The sequence below is a fragment of the Pleuronectes platessa genome, chromosome 15 (genome assembly GCF_947347685.1).
Source record: "Pleuronectes platessa chromosome 15, fPlePla1.1, whole genome shotgun sequence".
In the NCBI taxonomy this organism is placed as follows: Eukaryota; Metazoa; Chordata; class Actinopteri; order Pleuronectiformes; family Pleuronectidae; genus Pleuronectes; species Pleuronectes platessa.
In genome coordinates this window covers 14,204,348-14,228,203 of record NC_070640.1, presented here as the reverse complement: position 1 = coordinate 14,228,203, position 23,856 = coordinate 14,204,348, and the positions used below count along the sequence as shown (strand labels likewise).

Here is a 23,856-nt window from a genome sequence, read left to right as displayed (position 1 = left end):
TCGGAGTTGTGCTGTCGCCTGTCCAGCTTTGGACTAGAGGCCTGCTGAGTGTCAAGGGAGGAAGTCCTGTACATAAAGACACGCTCACCGTCACACTACATCGCCATAAACTCTCCAGTCCTCTTCTGCGTCCGAAGCTGCAGCGTAGCTTTGCGAGAAAATGGCAAGTCACAGAGACATTCGCTTCCTGCACAACCTGTCCTATCACCCGCGATGGCAGCACGACTCAGTAAAAGTCAGGAGGAGAAGAAAACATAAACGGACAGTGGTTTCAAACAGCTGCAGCGGGAGTAGAGTGTTTCACTCATCGTCGTTGACATCAAAGTCATTGACATCTAAACCACAGTTGCCATCGTCCCGTTTGCGATGCTCCAGGAGCTGGTGTGGGAGCTGGTTTCTCCTGCCCTTACTCATTGTCTCATGTATGCCCTGTCAAGCCTGGGCAACCACTTTCAAGGTGGCCTTGATGGGACCCTGGACTTGTGATCTATTATACTCTAAAGCACTACCGGACTTGGCCGCCCGTCTAGCCACGAGCCGCATAAACAAGGACCCCCACCTCAACAAAGGCTATTGGTATGACTACACGCTTATCAATGAGGATTGCAAGTCATCCCGCGCTCTTGCTCGCTTTGCCGAGCTGGAAAGTTATGGTGCTGCTTTCCTTGGCCCCGCCAACCCAGCATACTGCTCCTCCGCAGCTTTGTACACCAAAGAGTGGGACGTCGGGCTCCTTTCCTGGGGATGCCTCAAACCTACCATGAATATCGGAAGCATGTACCCCACCTTCCTCCGGCCGCTGCCCCTGTCCTCCCGTGTACTTTTCACTGTGTTGAGGTACTTCCGGTGGGCCCATGTGTCCATAATCTCGGAAGAGACGGACATTTGGGAAGCCACAGGACATGAGCTGGCCTCTTCGCTGAGGGCGCTTGGCCTGCCAGTCAACCCTGTTGTAACCATGGAGACTGACAAGGATGGGCCTCGCATAGCCCTGACAAAAGTACGGGAATCAGACCGGGTTAGAGGTGAGCAGCAAATAGAGAGACCTTAATGTTGAACAAGATAAAGAGACGCTCTACATTGCTGTGAATCATGCAAATAAACCCTTTTCTCTCCACAGTGATCATCATGTGCATGCCGTCTGTTCTCCTCGGTGGCCAAGCTCAGTACCAGCTCCTGACAACAGCGCTGTCCATGCGTTTGATCGACAGAGGCTATGTTTTCATCCCCTATGACACCCTCCTGTATGCGCTACCTTACAAAGATGCAAACTACTACGCTCTCGGCAATGACACCAATCTGCGGAAAGCCTTCGATGGGGTCCTCACCATCACCATGGACTCTGGAGAACGCAATTTCTATGAGGCCTTCAAAGATGCTCAGGACAGCTATGAAATCCGCAGCAGCACACCACCAGAGGAGGTGAGACGTTTTGTCCTGTACTAATTAGGTCATGGTAGAAACTGATGAGGTGAAAAAACTAAGGCGATAGTGAGTTTTAACCCAAATTGTCTCATCACTGTGTCCTCTTCTAGGTTTCTCCCTTCTTTGGCACCATTTACAACATGATGTATTACATAGCAATGGCTGCCGAGCAGGCGCGGGCCAAGGGGGGGCGCTGGGTAACTGGTCAGATCCTGGGCGAAAGCGAGGGTGGCTTTGAATTTGAAGGCTTCAATCAGCGGTTGAGGGCTAGCAGGGGTGGAGACGGCATGCAGGCTCGCTACGTAGTGCTGGACTACAGTGGCATCGGCACCTCTCTCTACTCTACCCATACTTTGGAAGCTGCTCACACAGACGGGAGGTCCGGGGGCCTGAAGTACCTTGGTCGTTCCATTCATTTCGCGGGCAGTACGCCCTACACAGACTCAAGCTGCTGGTTTAGCCCCTATTTTGCCTGCACTGGAGGTGAGTGCACTCGTAGTATCGAAACTGTGTGAAGTGTATAAGCTGGCATGGTGTAGATTGTTGAATTCAATGCATTTAAGCTGTCTGTCTATATATTTCTCTTCTCTTTTTCTCTTCCCTAAGGCCTGGATTCCGTCTCTTTGTTTTTCCTCTTCCTCTTGTTCATAATATTGGCTGGTTTTGGAGTCAAGGCCTTCATGCAATTCAGGTATGTACTAGAAAACAAAAGCTAGATGCATCATCCGGTGAGGTCTTGATTTCTACAACGTGCTATGATTGTTTAGGAAAACCGGCAGGATTTCGTTCACCTTTGGCGGCGATGGTAACGGCGGCCCGACCAAGACAGTTCTGACCCTGGACGACCTTGTCTTCATCAACACTCAAATCAGCAAAAGGGTCAGTTCAGACAATACTGTGAGTATTTGGCTGTGATTGCATGATCTACTCGAAGCTGACCTCTCCTCTTTGAACTTGCAGAAGCTCAACGATGAAAGCATCCTGAGGAGCACACTGGACATGAAGACGCCGCACTACTCTGTGTCGGGCCGCAGCTACCTGGCCTCAACGCCCGACAGCTCGAACATTGCCGTGTTTGAGGTGAGGCGAGTCTGATCCGATGTAGCATATTCGATAAGCTTGTCATCTTTTTGGATGTTATCGACTGCATTAGGACCGCTTGCTTTTTTGTTTACCTCCCAGGGTGACTGGGTTTGGTTAAAGAAATCTCCCAATGGATCAGTGTACGGTGTCAACAGCAGCACTGAGATTATCTTTGTCAAGGTGAGTGAATGCATGAGAGAATCAGAAGGAAATTATCCTGGGATCTACTGTATCAGCTCAAAATTGTAAATCCTGTGGACGAAGGAAGAATAATCGGATGCCTGCATTTTAAGTGAAAAGGCCATAAAAATATATTTGAGAAAACCTGACGTTGCACATCTTTTTCTTCCCCTCAGCTCAGAAACATGAGGCACGAGAACCTCAATCTGCTCCTGGGGCTGTTCTTCGACTGTGCCATCTTCGGCATTGTGACAGAGCACTGCTCCAGAGGAAGTCTGGATGAGCTGCTCAACAACGAGGAAGTGCGTCTTGATTGGATGTTCAAATCCTCCCTGTTGATGGATCTGATCCGGGTAAGAGAGACAAACGAATCTAGCTAAGTTGTGCTCCCATCATTTGTTTTTATGTTTTTTTCAAATCTCTTATTCTTTTTATATCACTCGTCATCAGGGAATGAAGTATCTGCACAATCACGACATCGCCCACGGACGGCTCAAATCCCGTAACTGTGTGGTAGACGGGCGCTTTGTGTTGAAGGTGACAGATTACGGATACAATGACATCTTGATTGCCCAAGGCATCGACAATGACCATGAAAAGCCAGAGGGTGAGTTTATAATGTGAACCCACGGACTAATTGATTTAGTTTATAAATATACTTTTGTTTGTTTGTTTCTCAAAAATCATGCATGTTTTCTTGATTATAAATAAAAGAGCTGCTCTGGACGGCTCCTGAGCTGCTGCGAAGTTCTAGTCGGAGGAGGAAGGGGACTTTCGCAGGAGATGTCTACAGCTTTGCTATCATTGTGCAGGAGGTCATCTCTCGCTCCGCACCTTTCTGCAGCCTGGACATGCCTCCTAAGGGTGAGCAATGCTTTAGTAACCCCACAGATATAATAAAATGATTGAAGGTATAGGAAACCTGCTAAAAGTTGATTCATAATTGAAATCTTTTTGGCAAACCTGTGTTATAATATTCATCCTGTCCTATACAGAAGGTTTTCTACCTCAGGAAAAGACCAATGATTGACGTGTAGTCACGATAACATACTATGAATACAATGAGCACATTCAAATTAGCTCTCCATCCTCATTTCCCACAAATTATCCCCACTGATCTGAAAATAAAGTGACAAATATACAAATTTTGGTGATTATATCTGCTTTTTGTCTGGACTAGCAGTAAACGGAAGAAATCGGCAGCAGAAAATCTGTCTGTTTTTGTGCATTTCTGAGTTTGCTCACCATCCCTGTGTCGTCATGCTGTCTGGATGTGTTGACAGAGATCATCAGCAAGGTCAAAGAGCCTCCTCCTTTGTGTCGGCCTGTGGTGTCACTGGACGAGGCCCCTTTGGATGTGATACAGGTTATGAAGCAGGGCTGGAGCGAAGAGCCAGACAAGAGGCCAAGCTTCGAGGAGATCTTCAAACAGGTGACAACATTGGTTGCTAACAGGTCTGCTCCTCCCTCCGTTGAATCTTGCTCTGTACGAAACGTTGCGAGCTGTTCCCTGTCTTCCTCATTTGACAGTTCAAGAACATCACTAAGGGAAAGAAGACCAACATCATCGACTCCATGCTGCGGATGTTGGAGCAGTACTCCTCCAACTTGGAGGATCTGATCAGAGAGAGGACGGAGGAGCTGGAGGTGGAGAGACAGAAGACTGACAACCTGGTGGCTCAGATGCTGCCCAGGTGAGGGTCCAGCGATTTAACCGTGTTGTCATGATCGAAGTCATATTTCACTTTTCAGCACACACAGCCGGTGATGCTGATGAGCAGCACTCGCCCCTGGAGGCCTGTAAAGCAGCAACACGATTACAATACATATATAAGAAATTGAAGCTGGTGCAGACTCAGACAGAGAGGCCTTAAGTTTCCTGCATTGAAACAAAGATGACCAGTCCAGCTGTGCAAAACGTATCTGAATCGAGGTGAGACGTTGTGAGAGATGGTTAAATCCAAGCTGTCATCTCCTAAAGAACACAAAATAGAAATTTGGCAGCCAGGGTGTTATATCTTTCCGTTTGTCAGTATCTTGATATGATGGATGCTCTGCTGTGGGAACATTTACTGCAACAGCCAACACTGAGGATGTGACCAAGCACAAATCATCTTTCTTTATAATCTTCTTTTTTCATGTTCATATCAATTATTCTCAGCTAGTAATAGTACAACTTTGCTTCTATTGCAACAAGGTTACAAAGTGCTGTACAAAATGCAACAACACAAAAATATGAAAGAAATTATAAAAAAATTAAATAAACATCCAGTAAAATATCTGGCAGTAAATGATTAAGCTTAAATACAATGTTTGACCATCAAAAAAAAAAATATTCGGCTGTGTCCTTCTATTTGATTTTACGCATTCACAGAAATTTGCCACAGTAATGAGTATATTTCAATCATCAGGCCTCCAATTATATAAAGCTAAACTTTGAGATGATGTGTCTCAACATATGCAGAAGGCCAGTTACTTTCCTTTTTTAGTTTTTCAGCTGTGGATGTTATGAGCAGTCAGAATGAGTACACCTTAACAAAATAACACTTCAACAAAACTAGAATGGCACTTACAGAGCGTGTGCCTCCATCAAGGCCCAACAGGCATCTAAAATTCAAATGAGCTGCACCAAGAGGCACACACTTAAAGATACTAGTTCCCTAAACACATCAAATCTTTTTTAATCAAGATCTATGAATTATTTTTCCTGGGAAGTCTGTGAAAATGTCAAAATAATGCCCTATGTGTAGATGTCAAAGACAACTTTTCCTTGACTCACCCCCTGATACGGATCCACACCATCATTTTATGGGTTCTTATTTGACATGTACCACATCCTTATAACAAGTTTCGTCTTTTTTGTATAATCCTCCTAGATGTCAGACAAACCCACCAACAAATAAAAGGACAAGGGTGAAAACATTACCTCCTTAAAATAAGCTTGTCACGGTAGTAAATATATCTGTGAATGCTGTCATCTCAAATAATTAATGAGGGATGTCTTTCCTGTGTTTAACACTTGGCTGAAGAGAAGAGAGCATCACCATCCCATGTTTATAGAGATGTCAGGTTGTGTGTCTGGGACAGTGAAATCCTGAAATCGTCAAAGCAGCTGAAAAAAATGAAAAAAAATGTTAGATGTGTGTGAACTAAAATCCATGAAAGTATAAAAGGGATTTTTGGGCCAGAGAGTTCTGACTCTCCTCAAATTCCTCCTCCTCCTCTTCCTCCTCCTCCTCCTCCTTCAAGGTCTGTGGCCCAGGCGCTGAAGACAGGCAAGCCCGTCAAACCCGAGCACTTCAACGAGGTGACGCTGTACTTCAGCGACATCGTGGGCTTCACCACCATCTCAGCTCTCAGCGATCCCATCGAGGTGGTCGACTTACTCAATGACCTCTACACATGCTTTGATGCCATCATCGGGCTGCATGATGTCTACAAGGTGAGCGTGGAGGGGTTTTGCATTTAGTAATGAATGCTTGGCTTTTTATTATTTGATTTTAGTCAGTTCCACTCATAGCAAAACCTTTAGAAGTTTTGATACATGACACACACATTTCTTTTCATGAATTTGGTTGAGTTATAATTATTTTCAGCTCTTTTATTGTCTTTTTAAACTTACACAGTAACATATCACAGAACATACAAATTCCATGGAGCCTTACCAATCCATATTAAAAATAAATTTTACATTTGAGATTGTAATAATGTAAATAGCAGATTTAAAGATCAGTCGGTAGTGAAGGAAGCAAAACAACATACAAGATATTTGGTTGAATTATTTTATTTCCAACTATTAGCAATAGGCAGCACTGAACCTGGCAAGGAAAATAATGATTATCTCTTATATTGTGAATTTTATGAATGATCCAAAACAAACAAAAAATTAATTCCTTTCGCAATGTCTATAAAAATTTGATCTAGGATTATCTTTATTGTTGATATTGCAAACATTGTGTAACTCAAGCATTTAGTCTGACACCAGTCACATATTTCCTTCTTAATTTCTTAATTTGTGCACTTTTTATTCAAGCTATTTCTATGAGTTACTGCATTTTGAGAGAGAAAATACAGATTTATGTATATGTGTGTGCATTTCTCAGGTGGAAACTATCGGCGATGCCTACATGGTGGCCTCAGGAGTCCCCAACAGGAACGGCAAACGTCACGCAGCGGAGATGGCCAACATGTCTCTGGACATCCTCCACTGCATTGGGACCTTCAAGATGAGGCACATGCCTGAGCTCAGAGTCAGGATCCGTATCGGCCTGCACTCCGGTGAGCAACACGTTTCGGCCTTTTCCTGCTGGAATCAAACTGCTCTTACCATCACGATTTCTAATAGTAAATGCTACACATGAAGAATGCTCTAGAGCAACTGTAATGATTTGGAGAGTCCCGTACATAGAGTGTGTAATGAGTAAAATGTCAGGGTGAGTGAAAGTCGGTGTGTTGCAGAGGAATAGGAACGCAGGAACACAAGCTACTAAGGCAGGGAGGTATTTTTACCTCCTTTATCTCCGTCTGGAACTTATTCCTGGAAGAGAGAGACACTATCCACTTAGAGTGCTGTCATCCAATTAACACACTCCATACTCTGGATCACTAAGTCCTTGCTATGAATTTCTCTACGCACAGAGAAGCACAGCTAAAACATCATGCACAGGGATAGGACGTGTGCACTTCTATTAAAATGCTGACAGTTGATCTGTGTCCACCACAAAACTATTTTTAAAACTGAGTCCACAGTTACAAGTCACAGTGTTAAACTTTGACACACAAACTGGTTCACTATTTCAGATTAGATGCATTGATTCTTGCATGTGTGTATAATGTGTGTGTGCAGGCCCGGTCGTAGCAGGAGTGGTGGGTCTCACCATGCCCCGGTACTGCCTGTTTGGAGACACCGTCAACACAGCATCTCGAATGGAGTCCACAGGGTTGCGTGAGTGTCTTATACATTATTAATTACACAAACCAAACACATCCGTCATCCTCTTGCTTTTTAAACTCTATTTTTTTTCATTGACGTGGCTTCTGAGAGGGCAGGTGTGTGGCAGTGTGTGTGCATGCTGCTAGAGGCTAAACAGGGCTTTAAGCGAGCCGTCCTGACTAATCCTTTAAGACTATCAGCAGAATTAGAGGCCAATTTGAAGTTTCAGTGTAAATGTCGTCAATGACCAGGTTTGCCTCAGTGACCCTCTGCATGCCGCATAAATAAAATAGAACTTCAGTGATAAGTCATGAACTCACTTACACTACTTCTTATGTATACAAATAAAGTTCTCACATTTCATGGATCTCCCATGATGATCATCCTGTACTAAGAGAAACGATTCAGATTTAAACTGGTCTGAGGCAGATCCAGTCTAATTCATCATATCTGAAATAATAATGCATTTATGCATGACTGTACTGTTTCTATGCCAAAATGGTAATAGTGATATACTGCCACCAAGTGGATTCATGCCAAAACAACAGCCTGAATCTCGCAGACGTGACATGAGCCCCTGATATTATATCAGTTACAGTGCATAAATGTTGACACTGTGTGTTTGCGATCCCAGCTTACAGGATCCATATCAACCAAAGCACAGTCGATGTCCTGAACAGCTTGAAGATGGGATACAAAATTCAAAGCCGAGGCATGACGGAGTTAAAGGTAAATGAAATGAGAAACACTTCCATAATACACACCGACGATATGTAGAGTACCTACTGTAGCACTGGCCTTGTGAAAACAGTATCCAATTAATGCCATTGTTTATTTCCAGGGAAAAGGTATTGAGAACACATACTGGTTGGTGGGGAGGGAAGATTTCGACAAGCCTCTGCCCATTCCTCCAGACACTCAAGGGTAAGTCGACATTTGCTTAATTCCCCCATATATCACATACAGAGGACCTTCAGTTCATTATATAGTTATTGCTGCACAACTTTCTATCATCATTGTGTTGTATTGTCCTGTATGGAGGCTCTGTCGTGTTCTGCTCTATATAAAAAGCTGCATTTCTCATTACAGGGGAAGCAATCACGGTATCGGTTTAGATGAGATACCTCCCGACAGAAGACAAAAATTCCTGGAACGGCAGAAGAAGATGGGTTAGCCTCATGTTTTGCACTGAAGACCCCAGTACTGGGAAGTGATATTTTCTAGAACAATACTGTTTGTCAGTGAGAGAAAAAAACGCAGGGAGATGTCTGAATGAAAAGTAAACAGTGCTGCGCTCTTAAAATGACCCACATTCGACTGTAATTTCTGCTCTAAACCAATTCCTGAAACAGTGACACGGAAATTAATTTGTCAAACTCATATCTAGACTAAAATAGGCTTTCCTGGAGATGATCGTTCTCTTGTTTCTAGTCTTAGCACATCAGTGCCATGATTAACTCTGGCTCCACACTGCAGAAAAGAGCCAAACAGTAAACTGTCCGTATTTGTTCGGCACCTGTTTTTTTACCGGCAGAATGTTTTTTAATTTGCAGCTTCAGAATGTGTTGGCGCCAATCGCCGAACAAGCTGATGGGTGTGTCTAGACAAAAGAACACAGTGTGACATGCAATACTGGTGTTCACCATGTCCTGTATGTATTTATACTGAGCTCTGTGATTTGTAGAGAGGTTGGAGAGATTGTATCATGAACCGATACATGTGGAAGCTATTACTGCTGGACTATTCATCGTGGGTATAACAGAAGTGTGTGAGACATTAGTCTTTTACAACAACAGAATTAATACATTTAAACGTCCTCGCTGTACTTTAAGCAGGGAGACTGGATAAGTTAGAGCTGAAGTCGAGGAGTGCTCTGATTTTTGCTTTTGTTGTGCATCAACTTGATTATTCAGTGAACAAAAATGAAGCTATAATATCAAAATATATCAAAGTATCTTTTTTGTTTATTTAATATTAGATCAAACTATTTTCATACGTTTTTTTGTTTACAGGGTCCTTTCAAATATGAATCCATGACTGCAGATGTGTCTATTTGACTGATGGTTTTCATTAAATATCAATCTAGTTGTGTATCTCAACACAAAATGTGCTCTAAAATTTACTTCACTTGACTTGTTCCAATGGTAATTACAACAATATACATATCTTTAGGCTAAAACTTTTGTAAATCAGCAAATGTTGTATGAATGCAAACGCTAAATGACACACAATTATTGGAGAATATCGATGGGACACACATGATATTGTTCTTTAAAGGACTCACTTGTAATTTCCATTTGTGTGTATTGTGTGTTTAATGATGTGTGTATTGCTTTAATATGGGGCTGACATTTTCCACGCAGCATGCAAACATGAGCCGAACCATTGCTCGCTGAAGTGATGCATGGTCATTGCATGTTTCGTTCAGTGTGCTGTATGTTCTTCATGGGAGAGCAATAGAAAGACAAACGCTGATAGGCAGAAAATCCACTCACTGGAATGATCCTTTCCAATTATGTGCTTCAGCAGATTGAGCGTTTGCATACATGTCGCCCTCATCTGAAGGAAAAAGTCAGGCTGAGTCTGGCTTTTTAAGGCATTATCTTCTGACCACTGCTGTTGCTTGGGATCCGAGAACAAATGTTCACTAATTCCACCTCCCATGCCCATCCCCAAGGGGGTCCTAGCTGAAGGAGGGTGGCATGAATATAAAAAAAGGGGGAAGGACAGAGTCTTCAGAGTCATTCCTTTTTGGCCTGGGGATGTGTACTGTATATACTGTACATTTGTACATAGTTTGTCTTTGTATGCTACCGGGTTATAGGGAACAATCTAGTATTGTCTTCTTTCCTGCTTGTGTTCCCTAATCCACCTGACACAAGAGGAGACATCAGCCAAAGACAGCAGGCACACGTTCAAAAGGGAACGAGCACAGAAGCAACCACATTGTTCACTCACTCACTCACTGTGGGGCGGTTTGCTAACTGTCCACTGCAGCACTGATATTGAAGCAATAACAGACGAGCGGTGTCAGCGTGTGATTTTGGTCTGCAGACATTTTCTCCTCGGGAGCTCAGTGCTGACCACATCCAACGTGTCACACTAGCGTATAGACAAAAAGAAGAGAGGAAAAAGAGAGGAGGAGAAGGGACGTCTGATGAGTTGGTCATCGGCCTGCTTCCTTGTGGTGGAGTCTTTCACCCCATTAAGTGTTAAGCACCAACACTGGCTATTCACGCAAGATTTAAACTCCCAGAGGAAGAGGAGGAGAAAACGCAGGATTCTGAGTCAGGATGAAGAAGATGGGAGACGCGGTCTGAATGTTTCTTTTGATCTAAAGAACAAAAAATTGTTATTCTAGAAACACATAGATAGAACCCACCTTTTTTTTCTAGATTTTTAATCAATTTGCCAAACAGATAGATTTACTCCAAAGTGAGTGGACTGTATTGTTCATTTGGAAAGTGATTTCAATGTGTTTCTATAAATAAACAATGGTTTTAGTGAAGATCGTGTCCTCAGTGTGTATGTGTTGAAGCTGTTCTTCAAAATGGTGCGCTGACACGTCAATGAAATATGAGTGCACCAATAAATCTTAAGTTCAATAACGGACAATAAATCACACTGTAAAGGACAAGCGAGCCAATTATATCCTGATATTTTTAAGTTAGTGGCTTTTTATCTATCACATCTGATTCATACTTTTCAATTATGACAAGCAATATATGGGGCAGGGTGGCAGAGAGGACTTGGCATAAGGAGGAAATGGAAACATTAAAACTCCTCTTAGGAGACAGTAATTCAGTGGAGGTCTTACCTCACCCTTTCTCCATAAATCCCACAGCAAGTTAGAGTAATGCTAACAAGCTTTGGGATGGCTTTACTCGCTCGGGCTGGTGTGACTCTGGTTTTATTCGCCTGTGGAACAATCCAATGAAAGTGTAAGAGTGGCTTTACATAATGCAACTGCTGTGCAAGACGCTGCACAACACTAACAAGCCCTCTAAGTGTTTGCTTCACGGCTTCGTCCTGAATGGTGAAACATTTGTTGGTGCTGAAACTACAACCTCCACAGAGCTGGAGTTGTAGATGAAGCTGCAGCTGCCTCCCAGTGTGTTACCCACAGGTTTAGAAATGGAGAACTCCAACAACATAATCATAAGTGTGTGTCAGTGTTAGAGTTTTGGGTTGGAACATGAGGAGGGGATGAGGTTCAAATTCTCTGCATAATGTCTAAAATTATTACTTCTTACACTTGAGAGTTTCCTCAAATAATATTGTACATGACATACTTGATGATAACAAATAGCTAGTAATAATAAATAATAATCATGATTTTTAATCATATTGCAACAACAGGAAACGGATAAAAGGCACACGAAAATAAACAATTTAAAAGCAATTAGAGGTTCTCACAGAATTAGAGCACAGATACAGAAACAAAAAATATTCAGGCTGGTTTTGATTATTGGAAGAGATGCCACACCCCTATCTCATCCATAGATAAGCCCTTGCTGAGGATAATATTATACTTTGCAAATAATTATTAAAAATGTTTATTTTACCCGGTTGTGAATATGCACAGATCATGTGCGCGTTGCTGGCAGCGACACGTGCATGTGAAATCACTGCCCTGAGGACACAGCGGCTCAAAAGCAGTTCCTATTCCTGCCACACGGGGGATGACGTGAGGACAACTTGGACAGTTTGACAGCTTGCTATGCCAAAGCCTTTTTGGCACTTTGATGGTGCAGTCACACCCTTGATTTAACCACACACTGTCTCTATGACAGTCTTTCCCCTCCACACTCCACAATGGTGTGTGGTTTCTTTGTTGCTCAGGGTATTCATTATTTTAGGCCATTAGTGCCGAGCTTTGTTGCATTATTCAGTGAATGTTCTGTCTGTATGTGTGGGACACATCATATAAAATCATAAAAAAAATACCTCAGTCCGCATTTAAGAAGCTAATCACAAAATAATATTGGGGCTTTCCTGCAGCAAAGAAAGACCATTAAATGACAATAGGACAATGCATTTGACTATGTCCACACATTTAATTGGATCAGTGTTGCATGTTTTCGTTTTGGATTTTCTTGTAGCAGGGGGTATAGTGGTTACTGAGATATAGTTGCTTTTCATTTTGATGCAAATTAAATTAAACAAATAGAATATCATCATTGCATATACCCAATTTTGCTTTCCCTTTATACCTACAGTTATATACTGCCCCAGACACACATCAGGCCTGTCGCTGCATCAGCCCTGACCAGTGCATGCAGCTGCAGGTTCTGCTGCTGTGTCCCCCCCTCCTGCCTGCTCTCTCTTCACACCATGGAGTGAATCCCCTCCTGATACATGATGAATCCAACGACACAGACAGTCTGATCCTCCACATGATCACAACCGAAGTCCTCCTCCCCTGAACAGCGTGTTCCTCTGCCTCCTCTGCGCCCCTCATTAGCCCGAAGCCCCGCTGGCATTTGACTGGCACCGGCTCGGAGGTGCCAGTCCAGCAGAGGCAGAGTGAAGCCACCCAGAGTCAACCAGGGGCATACCGGAAATGTTGGCTTTCACAATTAAAGCACACTAGGGTTGCCAAGCACTTCAGGTGATGTGTTGAATCATGATCTCATGAAAGTATCGTTGATTGACATGCATGTTTAGGGTTATTAGTTATGTTTTACTCTGAAAAGGACGTGCTGTAAACACAGATGTGAGGGTTCTCACATCTTCTTTCTGAAAGCGGGTCAGCGTAAAAAGATTTCCCCCGTTCAATGAGGTTGTCTTGATTCTCTCTTGTTAACCTTCAGGAGACAAATCCCCTGCAGTGGGTGCTGAGGGGAAACGTGTGCATGTGCAGGCCTGAGCACATATAGACCCCATATTCATAATCTGCATGTGCACTGTACTCAAATATATATATATATAAAGGGAGAAATAAATGATTAATCTTCTAATTAATAAATAAATTGTAGCAATCAGTTCAACAGCCCCATGTGTGTGTGTGTGATTGGGGGGGGGGGGGGTACTTAACTACCAAAATGTGCAAAAGATGCAGTTTTGTATCTGACTTTAATCAAAATAAAATAATATCAGTAATAAGAGGTTCACTTTGTGCACTCCCCGCTCCAAAAGAAAAGTCTGTGCAAGGCCCTGTGCATGTATTATGTGCATCTATTATATCCTTCATAACCTTTTTTCCTTTTTCCATTGAGCAGGTGGGTGTTTTTTAGGCCTAATTCAGATCAATTTCTGTTTTATTTTGAAAACCTGTACCGGAACTGCTGCGTTAGCCTCCTCTAGCCTGACAGGAGGGTTCAGATTGACGGTGTCAGCCTCAGACAGGTGGAGGAGACGTCCTCCAGCACCGTGGTGGCTGTGGACCGGGCAGGACTGGGCTGGGGCTGCCGGAGCGGTGGCCGCTGTCCGGTGCTCGGATCCTCCTGCAGCCGCTGGACTCACAGTATGAGAGCAGATCCGTGCGAAAACATGCAGTGTTCGATTCTCCCGAGCCTCCACACGCTGGACACTTCACCATGGACGCGGGGAGGACTAGGGATGTAGCTGCTGTGGATTAACGAGGAGCGCACATGGACTTGGCTTTTTTATTTATGTTTCTCTCCCACTGCTGAGAGTATCGGCTGTGATCTTGACCCACCCTCGGCCCGGCCATGGAGAACCCAGCAGCCGAGCCGCAGAGCTACGAGGACGTGCAGAAGAGCGGGTACCTCCGCAAGCACAAATCAATGCACCGGCGCTTCTTCGTGCTCAGGGCGGCCTCGGAGCACGGTCCGGCTCGGCTCGAGTACTACGAGAACGAGAAGAAATTCCGCAGCAAATCGCCCGTGCCCAAGAAAGTCCTGAGCCTGGAGACCTGCTTCAACATCAACAAACGGGCGGATTCCAAGAACAAGCACATGATCGTGCTCTACACCCGCAGCGAGAGCTTTGCCATCGCCGCAGACAGCGAGGAGGCGCAGAACGAGTGGTACCAGGCGATGCTGGACCTCCAGGGCGACTGTAAGATGCTCGTGTCTCTGCCCGCATCCGGCCTGTCCTGCCCCCGGGCTGTTTGTTCTCCACACACTCTGTTTGGCGCGGCCATTCCCGATTGTTCCCCCGTGCACCACTGGCTCGAATGGTTCTGATCCATGTTCTGCAGATGGTTTTGAATGGGATGAATTGAGTTGATGCACCTCAGTGGTGCGGTTCGGGCGGTGTGAGTGTGTGTGTGTGTGTGTGTGTTTTCCACCCGGAGGCAGGTGCACTATGATGGGGATGATGGTGATAAGCAACACGATGGGCGGCATGTGCTGTGTTTGTGCAGCACAATCCCAATACGCGCTGGTTTGATACGGTTAAAACGCGCGGATCGTTTATCGTCTGCAAAAAAGCCTTCGGATGCATCTCAAACAGCATCCACGTGCACTAATATGTGCACGCTCGCCCTTTTCTGAGGCGAACCCAGCCCGCTTCATACGACGGCGTGTTTTTGCATGGCGCAGTGGGCATATAGCAACCATCCAAGGGACGCATCATATAGTAGTAGCCTATCGCCGCGCACTCCACTGCAGCCCGTGTTTTTGTTTTTCTGCCGCTCGCCTAACCTACATTTGCGCTGCTGGCAGGGAGGAGACGGCATCACCCGCGCGCCCTCACTGGGAAATGTGTTTCGGTTGCGTCTCCTCGTGTTTACGTCGTTACATATCCTTCGTGCTGGAGCCGAGAACGACCACCCGCCCTCCCTGTCGTGCTCCTCAGTCAGCGGAGATTGATGGGTTTGCCCAGCTCCGGTGGTGTCACGCTGTAGACTTTTATAACAGATGCACACATTAGAGTGAAGAGCCCATTTTGTTCAGATGGTGTCTCAGGGACCGCCACAGTAAAAAAAAAAAAAAAAAAAAAAATATATATATATATATATGTCTGTTCATAATGTACAGACAGGGATGTGCGAATGGAGATCAACACTATAATATATAGGTTATATGTGGAGATCATTCTTTTAATGAATTCCATATTTTTCCTGAGAAAAAAAGCCAGCTGTTCATTGCAGTGATGGATCTAGGATGTTTCTGCATCAGGGACCATAAAGGGTCCATGCACAATCCCTGATTCAGTAGGGTTCACATTTAAGTCATTCCTTGTTTACTGTTAGCTCAATAACTCTGTGCAAAGCCTCAAACATTTTATTTATTTCCTTGCTCATGCACATTGTTTACTTCAAAAAAGCTAAGAACATAAAAAATCTTAACATATTATCATATTCATGTTTAGTAAGTAACCAGTTATTTAAAAAGACTACTGAGAGGATAGGGGGCCCTTTAGGGGCCAATCCGTTTTTAGCTGGGGCCAGTGCCCCCCCTGGCTGTTTCCCTGGATCTGCCCCTGGTTCAGTGAACATCCCAGTGGCTGTTGTTGAGCAAAAATATTAATAAATATTAAAAAAAAATTCACAATCAAGCATTGTGTTTTTTCTCAGTATATGTATTTTATACCTCCAAAGACTCTATTAGTTATAGTGCTGTAGCTTGAGAGTGATGGTGATAAATTAGATGCAGCACTGCAGCTTGGCTGACACAACACACATCATTGTATGTTACAATGTAGTAATGATAGGGAAACAATGTATTACTCATTAGTGTCACTTGCACTGCTCTGTCGCTTTAGCTATGATTCATATTTCAACTGGTTATATATATTTTTTGCATTTCCTGATGTATGTGTGATGTCACGTAATTTTTATTTATATATTCTTTCTTGTCTTCCCAGGTAAAACTCCTGAAGACTATGGCAGTAGTGGAGAGTGTAGCTCTCCGTCTCCTGTTCCAACCTTCAAGGAGGTGTGGCAGGTCAAGGTTTGGCCTAAAGGTCTTGGACACGCCAGGAACTTGGTGGGCATCTACCGGCTGTGCCTAACCGACAAAACTGTCAACTTTCTCAAGCTGAACTCGGATGTGGCCGCTGTGGTGTTGCAGCTGATGAATGTTCGCAGGTGTGGCCATTCAGAGAACTTTTTTTTCATCGAGGTGGGTCGCTCGGCGATAACCGGCCCTGGAGAGTTCTGGATGCAGGTGGATGACTCTGTCGTGGCTCAGAACATGCATGAGACCCTGCTGGAGGCCATGAAGGCCCTGAGTGAGGAGTTCCGTCAGAGGAGTAAATCTCAGTCTGTAGGAACGTCATGTGGAGGTGGTACCGCCTCAAATCCCATCAGTGTCCCGAGCCGTCGTCATCATCCAAATTTGCCGCCAAGCCAGGTGGGCTTCTCCAGACGAGCCCGCACAGAGACCCCAGGCAGCAGCACCAGCACATCACCTACATCACGTCACGGGTTTCCGAGGGCGCGAACAGCCAGCATTGGGGCCAGGTCGGAGGAGAGTGGAGCAAGTGCCAAAGGGACATGGGCCAGTTCCAGTCCAAGTCTTAACGGATCCTGCTCTACTACGCCAACGCTGAGAACCAAACCCACCAGGGCCCCAACCCCTGCTAAGATTACCCTCAGCCTCGCACGTTACACGCCCAACCCTGCTCCCTCACCCGCACCAAGTCTGTCCTCCAGCTCTGGTCATGGATCAGAATGCGGCCTAGTGGGGGCAGCAGTGGGAGGCATTACGGTCTGCTCCTACCCTCGGGTTTCTCAGAGGGTCTCTGTTTCAGGCTCACCAAGCGACTACGGCTCCTCAGATGAGTATGGTTCCAGTCCTGGGGAACACTCTCTGCTTGTCCCCAGTCTGTCTGGACATCATGTACACGGAGAAGGCTCCTCCAGCTATATAGTCATGGGACAGCGAGAGGGTCTCCTCGGTTCCCACCATCGCTCCAAAGGCCGACGGATTACGCGGCGCTCATCCAGTCGAGAAGCTGAGGCAGAGCGCAGACTACTAAGTAAGAGGGCGTCCCTGCCTTTGGCAGCCCATGAACGGCTAACTCCACATAGAAAAGATGAAGATGAGGAAGATGATGAAGAATATGCCATCATGTCACAGAGTGCTAACAGGCAGAGAGCTGATTTGCACCATGCCTCAGGGGGTCTGGCAGGTGGGGGTGGGCACCGTGATATAATAGGGGAGAATAGGAAGAGGGCTGACAAAAGCAGGGGAGGTGTGGATGCAAGAGCAACTGTGGATACTGGCTACATGTCAATGCTGCCTGGAGTGACTTCTCCTCCTGGTTCACTTCCTCTCTCAATGGGTATGTCTGACTCTGGTGCTAAACCTGGGGCAGGTGATGAGTACATGGCTATGACCCCCAACAACAGTGTGTCCCCTCCTCAGCGCATCCGCCAGCCCAGCTCAGAAGGCTACATGGTCATGTCCCCCAACAGCAGCAGTTCCACAGACCTGCATGGACTGGGCATGTGGGATAGCGGGGCCAGCATAGAGAGCCGGGCTGCCAGTGACTACATGAACATCTCACCCGTTAGCAGTCGCTCTGCCTGCAGCACACCGCCGTTCCACCCCGAGCAGCACCCGCTGCAACCAAAAATGTTCAATTCTTATTTCTCCCTGCCACGAGCTTATCAACACACTCTCTATACTCGCTTTGAGGACGACTTGAACAAAGTGGAAGGAAAAAAGGACATCAGTGGTGGTGCTGGAAGGGGAGGGGGAGTGGGATACAGCAAGAGAAACAAAATTGCAGTGGGCTCTGCAGGAGGCTGCCAACTCTCCATGTCTTCCTCTTCTTTCTCCTCCAGCTCAGCCAGCAGTGAAAGCCTGGAAGACAAGTCACTATCAGCAGGCAGAGGGTTAAGTTTATTAAGAACTGGTGCAGAGTACATGAGTGACGGAATAGGTACAAAAGATGGACGTCACCATCAAAAACGTGGATCAAGTAGTAAGAGCCCAAAGCCGCAAAGGAAGGGTCGACCCCTCAGCGTGTCCTCAGATATGGCCAAAGCAAACACGCTGCCACGGGTGAAGGAGAATCTGCCTCCATCATTGTCTCAAAACGTTGGTGAGTATGTCAGTATCGTCTACAAGGAGAAGAATAAGTATGACGGAGGACACAGACATCCTGTGATCCACGGAACCCTCCGGCCTGTGAATCAACCGCTTCTCTGCCACAATAATCCTGCTAACCTTCCCCGCAGCTACTCAGCACCGCTGTCCACCTCTGCCGAATACGTCACCATGGACTTAGGGAAGACCTCAACACCCCTGACTCCTGTTAGGTCCACATTCAGCCACCCACAGGGCCCACCAGCCGTTGTCCCCAAGGCCCAACACGAACACAGCACAGAGGCAAACCCCGGATACAGAACAAAAGTAAAGAAGGCAGCAATGCCAACAGATGCCTCAACTCCATTTACAGACAACAAAGGTTCAGATCCCAGCATTTCAGCAAGATCTGCGGTGCACTCTGGTCCACCATCGTCCACAGAACAGGAAACAGGTTTGGGTTTTTCCCCGGTCAAGTCCTTCAAGTCTCCTGAGCGGAGCACCGGCAGACTGATCCGAGGTGACCCGCAGGGACGGTGGAGTCACCGCTCAGAGACGTTCAACTCACCTCCCTCTCTACCACGCCACCCACCCTCTTCTACCTCCCTCTTCACGGAGGGCAGCCAGGCAGCGAGTCATCGGCATGGCTTGGACTGCTCACTGTGGGAGAACGGACAGGCAGCAAGTTTGTCTGCCACGCCTCCACCGCAAGCCTCCACCTCATCCGCTGAACCGGGCCTTAACTACATTGACCTTGACTTGGCCGCTAAGGAGAGCCTTCAGGCTGGAGTGGAGCGCACCCCTGCCGCCTACAACATTGGAGGGGGTGCTATGGGTAGCAGTGCTGGCTCCAGCCTCAACTCTTATGCCAGTATTGATTTCTACAAGTCAGAAGAACTGAGAACACACCAGAGCAGTAGAAAGGACGGTCAAGGTAAGAGCTACTTGTACAAGCCCATCTCATGGGGAGCATGTTGATCATAGTATTTTGCATCTGACAAAGGTTTATCAATTATTTTGCTGATGATCCTTAGATATCATCTTTTATGATGTTATTGGCTGAGACCTCTTTCATAATGTTGCAGTGTCTGCAGCAGCACCTTCATTTGTTCAGGTTATTGGTGTGAGCTCTGGCCTCACGCCTCAGTTGATACTGCACAAAGGACCTAGTCTTTAACACAACCACTTAAAATCTATCGACATAACAGATGATTCCAAAATCACATCATTAAATCAAACATTTAAAACGTGTTATAGATTTGATTGGGATGTGAAAAACTGAAAGGTTACATGAGGAGAAAAAAAAAGTCGAATAAGCTCGATTAACTGAAAAGATTTTTAGATAACAGAATGCATTGCCTTAAAATGGCAAATTTTCAGAGGAGCAGTGGGATTTCATTTGATCAATTAATCAATTGATTAGCAGAAAATCATCCAGTACATTATTTCAAACGTTTTTGTGCAATCTCTTTTTAGTCTTTTAAATGTGATGATTTGTCAATTGAAATGTTGAAGTGATGGTCTCATGAAAAAGGGCATTTTTCAGTAGTTTCCTTCATTTCATGGAGCGAACACTTAATTCCTTGATCAATTAACCGTTAAGACAACAAGTGAAAGAAATAATTGGAAATGGGTGTAAGGAAAAACCTTATAATTCCTGGTAATATTTGTGGAGCTGGGGGTAGGCTTTAGATGTGATGTGCATAATCCACAGACAGAACTCTGTCTGGCTCTTAGTCACTCCTCCCCTCTCTCATCCTTTACTGACGTGTGCCTTCGCTTCGAGCTGGTGGGCAGCGCCACACTTTCCAGGCAGTGGGTTGTCTGCAGAGTCTCTTATTATCACAAGTGGGTGTTCAGAGAGCAAAGGCAATTGATTTGTCTGCTGGTAATGAGCCATTTTACATAAATGGAGGAATATGGGCCAGGTGTTTATGTTGTATGTGTGGGCGCGCTGTCGGCTGCAGGATTTCACATGGCAGCTCTGAGGTCTCCCCTCACACTGCACTGATGACAGTTGTTAATGTTGGGGACTGAAGCACATTTTGATGGAAATGCATACGCAATCCGTACATTTTTACACGTGGAGAATTAAAAGCCACGCTAAAGGGAGTATATTAAAATGTTAACATACAGGTAACCATGAATATTAATCAGAGGACTCAATGGAACAAACAACTCATGCAGCTTATTTATTCGAAGCACCTACGACATTTGCATGATTGATTCATCTAATGCTTTCCTGTCTTTACGTGCACATGCATAATCATCATGATTGCCTTATTATTTTAATCGGGGGATAGTTCATGTATGCATTTAATGTGAATAGCAAGGGGAAAAGGCCATATTAATATTCTATAATAAATTTTTCATCAAAATGTTCACACTGAGATTTATGATTGAATGTTTTCCTTCTTCTTGGCTTCAGTGTTTATCCGCAGCATTATTATAATAGAGGGACTCATATTTGAAAGGCTGCAAATCAACAAGATGGAGGTTGTGCTTAAGATTCTAAAATCTTAGGGCTGATTCTTTGACGTCCAATCAACGCTCAAATATCAACAAATAGATTTTTCATCAGACGTCAAATGTCACTGTTTATTAAAATATCAGAATTAGATTAAGAGGTCTGCGTGTATTATGTGTTATGGAATCAATGTGTTCATGTAAACATAGCTGGATCTTTGGCTCTTTGACTCCAGCCACACTGAAAGTTAATTTATCTGATTCAATAATGTATCCAACGTTTGAAAATAATAATACTTGTTTTACAAAGGCTTGTTTTGAGTCAACCGAGTGCACCTTTCAATAATGTCATAAACAAACACAACGAATAATTAAAGTAAAACTAAGGGTCAGGCATAAACACAAAAAACTTATTAGTTTATTAATGTCAAATAATTAATGAGCTTTACTTGAGCCATTTAGACTAATGTGAGCAGTTATCAGTGGAGAACACTTGTTCTCACACCGAGAAACTTCATAAACAATTCGGAGAATAAGAGCTGTCTGTCTGCAGCAATCATCTTTCTTTAAAACACCACGAAATATAATAATGAATACAGCGACCAGTCGAAGGTTCACGCTGTCTTCTCGCCTCGTGTCCACTGGGACTGGTTCCAGCCTCCCCCCACAACACTCACAGGATGAGCCATATAGATAATGGATGGATGGATGGATGGATAGATGAATACAGTCTCAACACAATTTGACAAAGAGAAGGTGCACTCAGCTTTATTATTCAGCACACCTTGCTAAAACGAATGCAGTCTAATAAAACAGCCCTGCAGTAAATCCTGGAGCATGAAGGTTTAATGTTCAGTTTTTATTGGATCTATATTAAAAAGGTGTTGACTCAACTATGTGGTCATTTTGGGGGACGTGCTTTTGCAGCTGTTGAACCATATTGTGTTATTGAGAGGTGTTTCAGTTTACTCTGCCTTTTAATGATGTAAATATGGTGGGTGATTTTACACAGTGTTGTGAACATGCAGCGTTGTAGTTGCAGCTTCATGACTCTGAAGCTGTGAACCGTGAGTTTACCTTTCACATATGAAGAAGTCGGCAGGACAGACGTGTTCACGACAGCAGGAGAATATCCGGAAGGCGAGGGGGGGGGGGGGGGGGCCTGTGTAGAGCAGGCAGGGGGCTAATCAACACCGGTGTCGGCCCTCATGTTCCAAAGCTCTGGAATCTCGTTGTCTTTCCTATTTTTCATCCTTAGAACAACACGCCCACTCCCTCTCATGGAATTTTCTGACATTTTCCTGCTGCATTCTCTCATGGGCCCACTCGGACATTTTGCAGACGTTTTACCGGGGAGCAAGCAGGAAAATGCCTGAAGCAACTGACTGTCTTTTCAGGACATCCAGAACGTTAAAGGAAACTGTCTTGACTTCGGTGCATGTGTGAAAGCAGCATGAGTGGTGATTGGAGCGAACGGTCGCACTGTCTCAGAGACAGCCAGGTTGATATATCGGCACTCTCGTCTGATGTACACAAGATGAATGAGGTTGTACATGAGGTTATTCTTTAAAAGGTAATCACGCTCCTCTGTAAACCACATGAGACCAGAAAAAAAGAAAAAAACTCAGTAATCGCAAACTGACAATTACGACGCTCTGATGTTCGCTCGCTGCCTCGTCTTTATTTTGCTGACGCGATCAGTACTAGAGTTGCACTGAGCTCTTTGTGTTGTGTCAGGGGATCGTTAAAGAGAGGAAAGTTCAAAATCCCTGGAAGTGATAAGACAACACACATAATATTGACGTCTGCAACAATTCAGTGCATGAGACTGAAAAGAGCAAATCCTTTGAGAGAGATATGAAGCGTCATGTGATATTTACCCAAACAGTCAGCAGGAGCTCCGGATATATACAAATTTAACTCATAACTTCAGCAAGAACATAAAGAAATTACCTTGAAAAACACAATTTTTGAAAAATCTTTCTATGCTAAATGTATGATTGTAATTCCCTTTTTTCCCTCTTCCAGATTGTTGATCATAGTCGTCCTGGAATCGGAGTTAGACGCCGCCGCTGTGACTGCTCCACGCTCACTCTGTGACCCGACCTGTTACCATAACAGAGCGGGACATTGAAGTCCGAACACTGAAACCATGGAAAACACATCCCCATCCTGTCTGCGGTTCTCTGTCAACCAAATGTGTGCCAAACACACAAACACACACACAAACACACACACATACACGGTAACGGAAGGGTGTTTTTAGCCTTGTCTTGAACAAAAGTGACATTTGATCATCATTTAATTTCAATAGATAGACAGTTAAATATGTAATTGTGCGAGTTCTCAGGTGGTCTCATTACGCTGATCCTGGCAGCCCTGAGTATGTGGAGGTATGCGCTCTATGGCACTGAGTAGAGCGCATACCTCCACCAAGGCCCAACAGTCCCATTCCTTAAATCCAATCATGCTGCACCACATTTCACAAACTCGTTGATATCAGTCACATAAGAATTTTCTTTATGATCTCTGCATTATTTCCTGATGAATTCACAAAAATGTGGGAAGAAATCCAGAATCTTCCCCCTAAATTGAACCTGCTCTAAAAGTTAATGGGTTCTCTCTTGGCCCATACAACACATTTCAATAAAATAATTTCAGATACAGCAATTAACCATTAAAAGCATTTGGTATTGGTGCATGAGCTATTTTCTTTCATGTCATTTAACTCAACGCTCAAAATGGCAGGAAGCATTTATTCCGCTTTATCCTTTGTCTATTTTTAAAGTCAAATGCTCATCAGGTGTCACTTTGACTCCAAAT

The 23,856-nt window shown here is 44.6% G+C and overlaps 2 protein-coding genes across 3 annotated transcripts; both read left to right on the top strand.

Moving 5' to 3' along the window:
- On the top strand, positions 1-10,095 carry gucy2d (guanylate cyclase 2D, retinal). 2 transcript variants are annotated; one of them, XM_053441601.1, is made up of 19 exons: positions 1-324; positions 376-1,025; positions 1,121-1,422; positions 1,536-1,908; positions 2,032-2,116; positions 2,193-2,304; positions 2,386-2,505; positions 2,608-2,688; positions 2,865-3,041; positions 3,139-3,295; positions 3,403-3,552; positions 3,972-4,120; positions 4,219-4,382; positions 5,938-6,130; positions 6,792-6,966; positions 7,535-7,633; positions 8,256-8,350; positions 8,463-8,545; positions 8,711-10,095. In XM_053441601.1, exons 1-19 carry the CDS (start codon positions 161-163, stop codon positions 8,793-8,795), a joined length of 3,414 nt encoding a protein of 1,137 aa, XP_053297576.1. In that variant the 5' UTR covers positions 1-160; the 3' UTR covers positions 8,796-10,095. The 2 variants fall into 2 exon arrangements, with proteins under 2 accessions (XP_053297576.1, XP_053297575.1); XM_053441600.1 differs by having other exon boundaries at positions 1-1,025.
- A 4,200-nt stretch (positions 10,096-14,295) lies between these two features.
- Positions 14,296-19,545, top strand: si:ch211-284e13.4 (insulin receptor substrate 1-B). The gene is made up of 2 exons (XM_053442111.1): positions 14,296-14,644; positions 16,397-19,545. The coding sequence occupies exons 1-2, from the start codon at positions 14,296-14,298 to the stop codon at positions 19,543-19,545; spliced, it is 3,498 nt and encodes a 1,165-aa protein (XP_053298086.1).
- Positions 19,546-23,856: the final 4,311 nt, after the last annotated feature.

Excerpts from the sequence above, each read along its gene's own strand:
- gucy2d (XM_053441600.1), top strand. The coding sequence starts at position 161 with ATGGCAAGTCACAGAGACATTCGCTTCCTGCACAACCTGTCCTATCAC. Across the intron at positions 1,026-1,120 it reads GGAATCAGACCGGGTTAGAG|TGATCATCATGTGCATGCCG; the intron begins GTGAGCAGCAAA and ends TTCTCTCCACAG. Across the intron at positions 3,553-3,971 it reads CCTGGACATGCCTCCTAAGG|AGATCATCAGCAAGGTCAAA; the intron begins GTGAGCAATGCT and ends ATGTGTTGACAG.
- si:ch211-284e13.4 (XM_053442111.1), top strand. The coding sequence starts at position 14,296 with ATGGAGAACCCAGCAGCCGAGCCGCAGAGCTACGAGGACGTGCAGAAG. Across the intron at positions 14,645-16,396 it reads GCTGGACCTCCAGGGCGACT|GTAAAACTCCTGAAGACTAT; the intron begins GTAAGATGCTCG and ends TTGTCTTCCCAG.